This window comes from Sander lucioperca, chromosome 23 (assembly GCF_008315115.2).
Source record: "Sander lucioperca isolate FBNREF2018 chromosome 23, SLUC_FBN_1.2, whole genome shotgun sequence".
In the NCBI taxonomy this organism is placed as follows: domain Eukaryota; kingdom Metazoa; phylum Chordata; class Actinopteri; order Perciformes; family Percidae; genus Sander; species Sander lucioperca.
Window position 1 is genome coordinate 4,740,314 of NC_050195.1, and position 12,911 is coordinate 4,753,224.

Genomic DNA, 12,911 nt, shown 5'->3' on the forward strand with positions numbered 1-12,911 from the left:
GTATAGCAATATGGTAATATAGTATATCAAAAAATATGCTTAATCCCATATGGTAATGCTTGAAAGTTCTGTTTTGTCCGATTTGAGGTACAGTGGAGAACTTTGGTGATACCAGCTGTAATCCTCTAGATAGAAAGGTCATCTTGGACTTAAAATTGAAGCTTATAAAATTGGGAAGTTTTTCATGTACATTTGAGGAAGTGGTATAATAAAATGCTTGAAAATTATCACTTTTGATGACAATTTGTCAGGCGGACAGACATGCTTTTGGGGTATGTTGAGGGTGATATTTGACAGCAAAAAGGCAGCAATCCCCAGAATCTTTTTCTGCTAGTTTCCCCTATGTGTCAGGATGCACCATGCAGAATATTAGGGTTATATGACCATTTATGTAGCTGCAGTACCTTAATGTTCACAATTACATAATTCCGCCAAAAGCTTTTCCCAAAAAGGGTGTTTTTTGGCCCCTGAGACCAAACGGGGCCGAATTGGGAGCAAGGTATCAAAAACCATCCTGAGGAGTGGACCTGGCTCCCGGCCTAATAGACTATATTATGTTTTACCCATCCTGCACTCAACCATTCAGCCTCTTTTCTCTCATGTTAAACAACTATTTAGTTTATATTTGTTTCTGTATTTATTGTTTATTTCATAATAATGTTTAATATATGTGTTTGTGTACAGTATGTATGCACCAACCACCGAGGTAGATTCCTCGTCAGTGTAACTTCCAGTGGCAGAAATTTAGAGGAAAGGCCAGATGGTGAAGTCAGCCTTCAGCTGGTAGTTTGTTGATTTGGACAGGAGGTGGAGCTCCAACACACACACACACACACACACACACACACCCTCTTAGAATAACTCATGTGATTTCCTGTAAATGAAGAGGGGGAGGAGCAGATCAGGTGCATGAGAACAGGAAGAGTAGAGTCAGCTGAGACTCCATTTAGTGTGAAGAGAACAGAGCAGGAGGAGGAAACTGAAGGCTGAGGAAGGGTGAGTGCTAATCCAACATTTATTATTTTACTGTCAAAGTCTCTGAGCTGTAACCCCAGAAAACAGACTCATGGTACGGTGTAGGCTCTGCATAGTATGATTCAGTCATACTGAATTATACAGCTTAAAGCACTTGTGCAGCACTCTGTTCAGTCAAGTCCAAATGCCTGGGTAAAGAAATAAAAGCTGCCTTTACAATTACAGTGACATAGTGTTACAGTCTGTTGGTTGTCTGTAATGCACAGTGGAAAAAGAAAAAAAAAAACCTGCGAGCCTTGTCGATCTTCCCCGGATTGTTAACAGCCCTCCACCTGCATCTCTGGGTGAGGCCAGAGAAGATGGACTTGTGGAGATCAGTTATCCGTCGTCGAGTTTGCGTTTATGGGCGCAGCCATCCTGGTTGCAGATGTGACGTTTTTAGACGAGAGGGAGGAGCCATAGACTGTTTTTTGGAGTTGGCAACGCTGCCGCCTACACTCTTCAGTTATACTGAATTATACTATGCAATACTGCGTTCACATTATCAGAAGGAGATCCAGCGGTGAGAGTGTCACCGTCCTGTTGTGTTCTTCCCCCCCGATGTAGCACAGTAGACTTTATATTTCACAGTTACTGTTTTCTGTCAGATCGGTTATAGATCTCAACATTTCAGGCCGCACTTGATAGCAGCTAACCAAAGAAAACACAGATTTAAAGACAACTGTGTGTGTGTGTGTGTGTGTGTGTGTGTGTGTGTGTGTGTGTGTGTGTGTGTGTGTGTGTGTCTTGATTCTTGTGTTGTGAGCTCCCAGTCAGTGTTCCTGTTTTACCTCTCAGACTGACTTCAGATCAGAAGATGAGTGATTTGGAGGAAGAGGAGGACGGAGCAGAGTCTGTAGTATCTGGCTGTCAGTCTATGAAGAGTGACTGGTCCAAAGATGATCCTCCAGTCTTCAGTGCTGAACCTGGACCCTCAGACACAAAGTAAGAGAACTGATACCAACTCATTAATATGACTCATTTTCAGATTCCTCTGCTAATGTTTTCTGTGATTTTGGGTTTTTATATTAAAGTTTCTATTAAAGTTAATTTGCTATCAAAAATGTAACAAAGAGAGCAGAAATTAATTATTATTCTTAAAAAAACAGAGACAAAACTTGCTGAAGAAGTTTTTCAGTGAAAATACACTGGAGGAGAAAGCACCGTGAAGCAGAGCTATTTACATTTAGGCGTCCATGTTATCTAATCAGTCTGTTCATACCGGCTGAGATCAGATGCTGAGTAGCCAATCTAAAAGGAATATTTAGGACCCGAGCGCCGACAGCGGTGAAGGCCCTATTGAAACTGAAGGAATTATTATTATTATTTTCCCGGCAAATGAATTGGCTTTTTGAGGGGCTTAACATATTCAAAAACTCACCAAATTTGGCGGTCGCATCAAGTCTGGTGAAAATTTACGTATTTTAAGGGTTTCGGGAATAGGCGCGCAAAAATGGCTCGCTAGCGCCCCCTACAATGTTAAATAAATTGAGCCCCTGCAGTGCATTTAACGTAGACTCACGAAACTTGGTACACATATGTATCATGTCAAGATGTACAAAAAACGTCATTGAAGCCATACCCTAAGCCCAACAGGAAGTCCGCCATTTTGATTTCAAAGTTCGAAATTAGTGCGATTTTGGCCACATGTCGTACTTTAACGAACTCCTCCTACAGATTTCATCTGATCAACTTCAAATTCGGTCTGTACCATCTTAAGACATTAAAGATGAAAAGTTGTTAAAAGAAAAACTTTTCATCATAGGGCGTGGCCGTGGCGGGGCGGCCATTTTGTGTGTTTCGCCGCCGAAACAGGAAGTGGGTGTAACTCGAGTGTACATTGTCCGATTGGCTCGAAACTTTTCAGGATTCATAAGAGTCCAACCCTGAGGACAAATAAAGGCCGATATTTACTTAAAGTCATAGCGCCCCCCGCTGGCAACAGGAAGTAGGCCTAAAAGTCAAGGTGCTATACTTTAACAAACTCCTCCTAGAGATTTCATCCGATGTACTTCAAACTTGGTCTCTATCATCCCAACACCTTAAAGATGAAAATTAAAAGAAAAACTTTTCGTCTGACGGTGTGGGCGTGGCGTGGCGGCCATTTTGAGTGTTGAGCGATGAACAAATAAATTGTTGTAACTTGAGTGTACGTTGTCGTATCTGCCCGAAAATTCTCACAATTGACAAGGGTCCACGTCTTAGGACACCTACAGGCCATATTTGACTTTTGGTCATAGCGGCCCCCGCTGGCAACAGGAAATGCGCCTTATATGACAAACATCATCTGATTTACATGAAACTTATAATATGTGGTCTACATGTGATAATGACCCGGCCCCTATAATATAACCACGCCCACTTACTCAGGCCACGCCCCCTTTCATACCATTTGAACCGTTTAAGGTAGAGTCTTGTGAGAGGTGTCATTGAACTCAGCAGAGAGTTCCTTCTTCATTGGTGATGGTTTTGCCCGCCCCCTATGCTTAAGCCACGCCCCCTTTCATAACATTTGAATTGTTTAAGGTAGGGTCTTGTGTGAGGTGTCATTGAACTCAGCAGAGATAGGGTTAGGGTTAGTGTTAGGGTAACCCCGACGCGCCGAGGCGCGAGGGCCCGTCCATCGCTTGCAGCTTTAATATACATTTGTAATCCTAATTATTGACAGTAGCAGTAGTTTCTGTGTTAATAGCTTCAGAATTGGCTTTAAAAGAAGAGAATTTAAGGATCCAAGCAATAAAAATAAAAACCTCTTGGTGTTTGCAGGGTCCAGAACAACAGACGGAGAGCAGAGTCTGTAGTATCTGGCTGTCAGTCTATGAAGAGTGACTTGTCCAAAGATGAACGTCCATTCTTCAGTAAAGAACCTGGACCCTCAGACACAAAGTAAGAGATCTGACACCAACTCATTTATATGACGCATTTTAAGTTTCCTCTGCTAATGTTTCCTGTGATTGTGTGTTTGTATATTAAAGATCTATAAGTTCTCGCCACAATATATTGTTCTTGAAGGTGAAGAACAAACATCCACAGACAGTAGTTGTTCTTCCTCTGTGTGTGTGTGGCGCGACCTAGCCTGCTACATTAGCTCAGCAGATAGCTAACAGTTTCCCCAAGGGACTGTTTGTTATTTATATAAAGGGCCACCGGAGGAGTTTTGGGACCTTTAGTAAAAATAGACTTGACCCTCCCTTCGCCAGTAACTAAATTTCTATGACCCTCCAAAATGATTGCAAAAAGAGGAATGACCCTCCCCATCAATAAATGGATGCCTTCTGTACTGTTTAGCATTTGGTAAAGATGTGTAGATGCCACTTATTTTTAACAGCCATGACATACAGGAGTTAATCTCTGCATTCTCATTTTACACATCCCACTCCTCTGTTATGGTGGGGGGGCCATTTCAGTAGATTTACTCACTAACATTGTTGTGGAAACACAATAAGCATGGAAACTAAATGCACACTTCCTGCATTACTGCATTACTTCAAATACTAAGTTCCTCCTCTAGTAAACTAGTATTCATATGAAATAAAACAATAAAACATTGAGACCATTCAGCAAAGGACGCTGGGATATAACCAATTCAACTCTGGTTGCTATGGACTCGTCACTAGGCATGTATATGACATGTCATTGTATATTTTAGCACATAGTTAAAGCTGCCAAAGCTGAACATTATCCAAAACATGGGCTATATTTTTATTTTTAAAGCAGATTTTAAATTACATTGTAACAATTTAACAATTCGCCCTCATGAAATCCAATCGCGTAATTTCCGTAATCCAATGATACGATAAAAAAGTAATCCACAGCGATCAGGAGATCCACTAACAGAGTCACGGTGTATCCAGCAAGGCCGATACGAGCGTCCCATTCACCAGCCAGCTCCAAACAGGTGAACGAGGCCTCTCCACTTCACCGTTTTAACAAAGTGGAATAAACTTATAAAAGTCCAAATCTACACAAAACCCGCAATCAATTAGTAAGCTGACATCACATGTATATATATGGCATTTAGGAAACCTTTATTGCAAGGTTGGCACGGCAAGATGTCCAGACTAGTGCAACAGTAACTTTGTTTTTTTGCGTCCTGCTGCTCCCATCGTCAGCCAGGTAATATTTTTTTACTAAAGCAGTATATGAAATCTAATGTATTACCTATCACCATTTAGTTGTTTTGTGTTATTTAAGATATTTATTTAATATGTGGTCATGCCAGATGTAATTATTCCACACATTTTTTAAACAATTGTTACGGCCACAGCAAACAAACCCAATTTAAATGAGACCGTCAACATCTAATAATACCAAACCCGAGGATAGTGAAAGTAATTCAAAATTTATTCACAAATTAACTACAAATTATTTAAATCAAAACTATGGGAGACTGGAGGTCTGGCCAAAATAAACAAAAGAAGAGAGGAAGCCTGGGCCAACCCATCAAGGGCCGTCGGACCCAGAACTTCCCCCCCCTAGACTAAAGAGTAAACTAACTAATAGAAACAAAGCCGCGAAAACTAGACTACCAGACCTCCATCCTCAAAACAATGAAATAAAAAGAAAGATAACAGATGACAACGTTGATCTGTGCTGCTTCAGTCTCTCCCCAATTTCTGTCTGGCAGCCTCTTATATCCAGGGGCGGGGCCACCGTCAATCACAAATCAGGAACACCTGAGATGAACAGAGAGGAGGAAAGAGCAGGGGAGCACATAACACAATGCAATTACCTGTTTGAGCCACTAGGGGGGCAGTGCCCCAGCAAACTCCGCGTATGGGTCAGACCATCTGCTAGAGTAGGGGGGCGAGACTGAGAGCTACATGGATAAATATGCACCAAACAAGCCACTTTGAAATTTTGCTGTTTCATGAATACAAAAGTTTTGTGACCCCCCCACCCAGACTATAAAATGTTGGATTGGGTGACCCTCCCCTCAACAAATAATAAAAAGACATGACCCTCCCCTATTTTCCTCCGGTGGTCCATTCCATGAATACCGAACGGTCCCCAAGACAAAGACTGAAGCTTGTGTATCCTTTCCAAACTTTACTCAGGAAGCACTGTAAAACTACAGAGAACATATAATACATCTCAGTATTTCATTTGGTTACAGACGTTGTTAGAAACAAATGTGTTAGCTTAAGGCTAACTTCTATGGGAAATTCCATCACGATGCTAGCGTTTAGCCTATACGATCCAAATACACATTTACAACAACCTTTAATTCATTAACAAAGGATTTCATTACTAGTATTATTAGTACTTAATGTCAAGATAACTGGATGAGCTCGTACTTACAGGCAAACGTTTTTCTGGCCAACTTAAGTCAAGAGAGAAAAATATGTGACCGTTTACTTCACCATGTATCATCGAGCTACGGCTGGACTGCTAGTACAAATAAACATTACATTACGTTAGGAGTCACCACTAGAGGTCTCCCTTTCCCCAGATAAACAACAGAACATCACAGTAGTAAGAAAGGAGCAGAATTGGTTGAATGTAGATTTGGGCCACATTTATTTTTAATTTCAAAGTTGACAACAGAAGGATACATAAAACAGAACGACTTACAGAGAAGGAACCAGTCTGGACCTGAACCTGAGACTCCTCTGTTACATGCTGTGTGTCTGAGACTGCTGGTGTACCTCAATATTCAGACTACTTCTAACCTCAGTTCAAACCTAACGGACTCAAGCTAAGCTGCTCAAAGTGACTGGGAAACAGAAAAGGACATAATCAGCTCTCTTTAAGGGAGGACTTTTACTGTGAAGGAGCTGCAGGAAGTCTTGAGTTTGTTTTAATAAACAAACTACAGACAGATCACTAAATGTTTAATAAGACAGTCGGAGAGGAAAAGCAGTTATTAGTGTTTATGAAAGCAGGAGAGTTTAGATTAAAGGAACATTTTCATTACAGACTGAATTCAAACAGAACAGTAACATCACTTTTAAAACATCTGAGCTTTTAGGGTTTTTTTCAATCAACAAGTAATTTAATAAAGAAGTGTGTTGACAGAAAGAGGGAGAGGAGTGATGTTTGTGAGGAGGAGCAGCCGTCCTGCTGTGCTTTGTGTCAGGACGTCCTGAGGGATCCAGTCTCTACCAGCTGTGGACACTGGTTCTGCAGACAGTGCATCACCTCATACTGGGACCAGTCTGCTTCATCAGGAGACTCCTGCTGTCCCCAGTGTGGAGAAAGATCCAGAACAAGTAAGACTGTCCATCTGTCTGATGATGTCTTCATGTCTCAAAACAGCATTCTTCTTGTGTCATTACATTTAGAGAAATCTAATCCCTCCGTTGTCATTCCTTTTTATTGTTATAATTGTTGTTTTTGGTACTAAAAATAACACTATTAATAAATAGACATTTTGTATTTCCTTACAGTGTACGTTGTTAAACATAAACATAAGATCAGTGTGAAGGGGACATATGAACGTGTGACTGAAGGAGCTGATCAAACAGGAAGTGGAACCCCCCTCAACAGGATCTTCACTGAGGTCTACATCACAGATGAACTGAGTGAAGAAGTTAATACCCAACATGAGGTGAGGCAGCTCGAGACAGCTTCCAAGATGGAGACCCTCCATGACTCTCCAATCAAGTGCAGCAACATCTTTAAATTCTTACCTGACCAACAGAAAGACATCAGAGTCGTTATGATGCTCGGCGTCGCTGGCGTTGGAAAAACCTTCTCAGTGCAGAAGTTCTGTCTGGACTGGGCCGAGGGTTTGGAAAACCAAGATGTGGATCTGGTGATTCCTCTTTCCTTCAGGGAGCTGAACTTGATCAAAGATGAGCAGTACAGTCTTCTGGAGCTGCTCCGTGTTTTCCATCCATCATTACAGGAGGTCACAGCAGAGCAGCTCGCTGGCTCTAAAGTTCTCTTCATCTTTGACGGCCTGGATGAAAGCAGACTTTCACTGGATTTCAACAAGAGGAAGGTTGTTTCTGATGTCACACAGAAGTCATCAGTCAACGTGCTGTTGACAAACCTCATCCAGGGGAAGCTGCTTCCCTCGGCTCTCGTCTGGATAACTTCCCGACCTGCAGCAGCCAATCAGATCCCTCCTGCGTGTGTTGACAGGGTAACAGAAGTACGAGGCTTCACTGACGACCAGAAGGAGGAGTACTTCAGGAAGAGAGTCAGTGACGAAGAGCTGTCCAGCACAATCATCTCCCACATCAAGACATCCAGGAGCCTCCACATCATGTGTCTGATCCCAGTCTTCTGCTGGATCACTGCTACAGTTCTGGACCACATGTTGACTACAGACCAGAGAGGAGAGCTGCCCAAGACCCTGACTGACATGTACTCACACTTCCTGCTGGTTCAGACAAAGAGGAAGAAGCTCAAGTATGCTGAGGGACATGAGACGAGTCCACAGGAGCTGACGGAGGCTGACAGGGAAGTTCTTCTGAAGCTGGGGAGGCTGGCGTTTGAACAGCTGAAGAAAGGAAACATCATGTTCTACCAAGAAGACCTGGAGCGCTGTGGTCTGGATGTCACAGAGGCCTCGCTGTACTCAGGAGTTTGTTCAGAGATCTTCAAAAGAGAGAGTGTGATCTTCCAGAAAACAGTCTACTGCTTCGTTCATCTGAGCGTTCAGGAGTTTCTGGCTGCAGTCTACCTGTTCCACTGTTACACCAACAGGAACACACAGGTACTCAAGGACTTCCTGGGGAAAGACTTCAAGCATAGGGACTCAAACGTCTCAAAAAAACCCGTCTCAAAGTCTTTTCTCAAGAAGATTTTTAAGTCTTTTGGAAAGAAAGATAGCCATAGTGAAAGTGACAATGACCATTACCCATCTCTGGATGTCTTCCTGAAGAGAGCCATGGAGAAATCAATGAGGAGTAAAAATGGCCACCTGGACCTTTTTGTCCGCTTCCTTCATGGCCTCTCTCTGAAGTCCAACCAGAGACTCTTAGGAGGCCTGCTGGGTCAGACAGACAACAATCCAGAAATCATCCGGAGAGCCATCAACAACCTGAAGAAGATGAACAGGGATGGGATCTCTCCTGACAGAAGCATCAACATCTTCCACTGTCTGACGGAGATGAACGACCACTCAGTCCATCAGGAGATCCAAGAGTTCCTGAAGTCAGAGAACAGATCAAAGAAGAGACTCTCTGAGATCCACTGCTCAGCTCTGGCCTACATGCTGCAGATGTCAGAGGAGGTTCTGGATGAGTTGGACCTGAGTCAGTACAACACATCACCGGAGGGAAAACTGAGACTGATTCCAGCTGTGAGGAACTGCAGAAAGGCTCGGTAAGTCCTGATGTGATTATAAACACAATAAATCAATATAAAGCTGAAGCCATCAGTATTAGAGTAAAGATACACACTTCACACACATTTAGATTATAAGTCATGCATGAGACTGTTCTTAATCCCACCCAAAAAAAAGGATTTTTATACCCCCACCCCACTAGTTTTGGTGATATTTGTGTTTCTGTAAAACAGCTCTTGAACATCAGTAACAGTTTATTTATTTATGTATTTATTTGACAGGGACAATCCACAGCTCCTTATCAGTACCAGAATTAGCTATAAGCTAATTTCCATCTGTAGTCCCTGGGCAGGAAACAGAGAATAACATCTCTGTCAAAAGGGAAATCTAACACTGTAGTAAAAGACAACAATCAGATTTCACAGTATTAAAACTCACCCACTACAACAACAAACAACAAAAACCACAACACAACAACACTACTTTGACAACAAGAACCACAACATGAAGACAACAGCAACAATACAATTTAACAACATTAAAACACCACAACAATAGAACCAACAATAACATCCCAACATTTAGACAGCACTACAACAGGACTTCACTACATCAAGATTGGCTGTTTGGGTTGATGATTGATGGGAGCATGATTGGGTTGATTTCAGCCATGATTTCAACTTTAATTTAAAACCAGCAAAGTTGTTCCATTCTCTGATCTCTCTTGGTACTGAGTTATAATACTTTGTGTCTCTAACAGAGAAGACTGATCTTCTGACTCTGTAGATCTGTTCTGTACTGTACAGTCACCTCTGTTGGTCGTCCTAGTTCTCCTCCCAGTGCCTGAACGCAGTGACACAAACTCATTTAATGGCGGAGCGGCCAGATCATTGATTACTTTATAGACTAGACTAACATCAGCAAGAAACACTAAACTGTCAAACGTCAAAGAAAACAGACCCATGGTACGGTGTAGGCTCTGCATAGTATGATTCAGCCTTAACACTGCGTTCACATTATCAGAAGGAGATCCAGCGGTGAGAGTGTCACTGTCCTGTTGTGTTCTTCCCCCCCGATGTAGCACAGTAGACTTTATATTTCACAGTTACTGTTTTCTGTCAGATCGGTTATAGATCTCCACATTTCAGGCCACACTTGATAGCAGCTAACCAAAGAAAACAGATTTAAAGACAACTCTGTGTGTGTGTGTGTGTGTGTGTGTGTGTGTGTGCGTGTGTGTGTGTGTGTGTGTGTGTGTATGTGTGTGTGTGTGTGTGTGTGTGTGTGTGTGTGTGTGTGTGTGTGTGTGTGTGTGTGTCTTGATTCTTGTGTTGTGAGCTCCCAGTCAGTGTTCCTGTTTTACCTCTCAGACTGACTTCAGATCAGAAGATGAGTGATTTGGAGGAAGAGGAGGACGGAGCAGAGTCTGTAGTATCTGGCTGTCAGTCTATGAAGAGTGACTGGTCCAAAGATGATCCTCCAGTCTTCAGTGCTGAACCTGGACCCTCAGACACAAAGTAAGAGAACTGATACCAACTCATTAATATGACTCATTTTCAGATTCCTCTGCTAATGTTTTCTGTGATTTTGTGTTTTTATATTAAAGTTTCTATTAAAGTTAATTTGCTATCAAAAATGTAACAAAGAGAGCAGAAATTAATTATTATTCTTAAAAAAACAGAGACAAAGGGCGTTTTCACACATGAAAGTCCGAACCAAGGTCCGAACCAAGGTCCATGTTTTTGTTCCATTGTAACATTTGATCCGGTAAGTTTTGGTTTCACACTGCAGTTATGCAAGCGCACTAAAGATCTCTACGTGAGAAAACTACGTCCTGCCGTCATCACATACGTGAGCTGCGTCTCCAGATACTTATAATTGATTGGTTTGTTGACGGGCTTCCCCGTCCTCTTGTCTCCTCTCTCTGTGTCGGAGTTTTTTCAGCTGACTGCTGCTCTCCTCTACTGCCGCGGCTCTTTTTGTTTTGTTGTGATGTTGAGAAGCAAGACACTGGAACTTTCTGGAGAATTTATTCAGAGACAAACGGAAACCTACACAGTAGCCTACATTTACTACCACTTAACAAATAAACTGCTGATGTATTCTCTGCTCTGATAGCCGACAGCTGTCTGCTCTGAGCGCATTCACCGTCGCTCTCACTCTATGTAGCCTACACACTAAGCACCGAGCTATTCCTTAAAGGAGCTTTTCCCCGGTCTTGTAACACAAGGAGAGCCTGCCAGAGCTCCTTTTATTTGGTCCGAAAGTCGGAACCATCCAAAAAATGCTTTCACACTGTAAACGGACCGGACCATGGTTCAGTTTGGTCCGGACCGAGACCACCTCTTTTGGTCGGACCAAAATTTGGTCTTTTGATCCGGACCGTGGTCCGGGGGAGGTTTCACACCTCTAATTTTGGTTCGGATCAAACTGAAAAGTCCGAAAGTCCGGACCAAATGAGGTATGTGTGAAAACGCCCAAAACTTGCTGAAGAAGTTTTTCAGTGAAAATACACTGGAGGAGAAAGTACCGTGAAGCAGAGCTATTTACATTTAGGCGTCCATGTTATCTAATCAGTCTGTTCATACCAGCTGAGATCAGATGCTGAGTAGCCAATCTAAAAGGAATATTTAGGACCCGAGCGCCGACAGCGGTGAAGGCCCTATTGAAACTGAAGGAATTATTATTATTCTTTACCCGGCAAATGAATTGGCTTTTTGAGGGGCTTAACATATTCAAAAACTCACCAAATTTGGCGGTCGCATCAAGTCTGGTGAAGATTTACGTATTTTAAGGGTTTCGGGAATAGGCGCGCAAAAATGGCTCGCTAGCGCCCCCTACAAAGTTAAATAAATTGAGCCCCTGCAGTGTGTTTAACGTAGACTCACGGAACTTGGTACACATATGTATCATGTCAAGATGTACAAAAGACGTCATTGAAGCCATACCCTAAGCCCAACAGGAAGTCCGCCATTTTGATTTCAATGTTTGAAATTAGTGCGATTTTGGCCACATGTCGTACTTTAACGAACTCCTCCTAAAGATTTCATCTGATCAACTTCAAATTCGGTCTGTACCATCTTAAGACATTCAAGATGAAAAGTTGTTAAAAGAAAAACTTTTCGTCATAGGGCGTGGCCGTGGCGGGGCGGCCATTTTGTGTGTTTCGCCGCCGAAACAGGAAGTGGGTGTGACTCGAGTGTACATTGTCCGATTGGCTCGAAACTTTTCAGGATTCATAAGAGTCCAACCCTGAGGACAAATAAAGGCCGATATTTACTTAAAGTCATAGCGCCCCCCGCTGGCAACAGGAAATGCGCCTTATATGACAAACATTATGCGATTTACATGAAACTTAGAATGTGTGGTATACATGTGATAATGACCCGGCCCCTATAATATAACCACGCCCACTTACTCAGGCCACGCCCCCTTTCATAACATTTGTACCGTTTAAGGTCTTGTGTGAGGTGTCATTGAACTCAGCAGAGAGTTCCTTCTTCATTGGTGATGGTTAGGCCCGCCCCCTATGTCTAAGCCACGCCCCCTTTCATAACATTTGAACGATTTAAGGTTGACCATTGTGTGAGGTATCATTGAACTCAGCAGAGACTTCCTTTTTAATTGGTGATGGGTTGACCCGGCCCCTATAATTTAG

The 12,911-nt window shown here is 42.5% G+C and overlaps 1 protein-coding gene across 2 annotated transcripts in view; it reads left to right on the forward strand.

Annotated features, from left to right (window-relative positions):
- The first annotated feature begins 1,724 nt into the window (after positions 1-1,724).
- The window catches only part of LOC116057839 (protein NLRC3-like), a 556,293-nt gene continuing 545,106 nt past the window's right edge, over positions 1,725-12,911 (forward strand). The window contains exons 1-3 of one of the 2 annotated variants that reach the window (XM_035998137.1): positions 1,725-1,959; positions 3,781-3,900; positions 10,624-10,770. In XM_035998137.1, coding sequence (XP_035854030.1) covers positions 1,832-1,959; positions 3,781-3,900; positions 10,624-10,770 — 395 coding nt within the window. In that variant the 5' untranslated portion in view covers positions 1,725-1,831. The remainder of the gene's footprint in view (positions 1,960-3,780; positions 3,901-10,623; positions 10,771-12,911) is intronic. The other variant, XM_035998138.1, reaches the window with a different exon arrangement.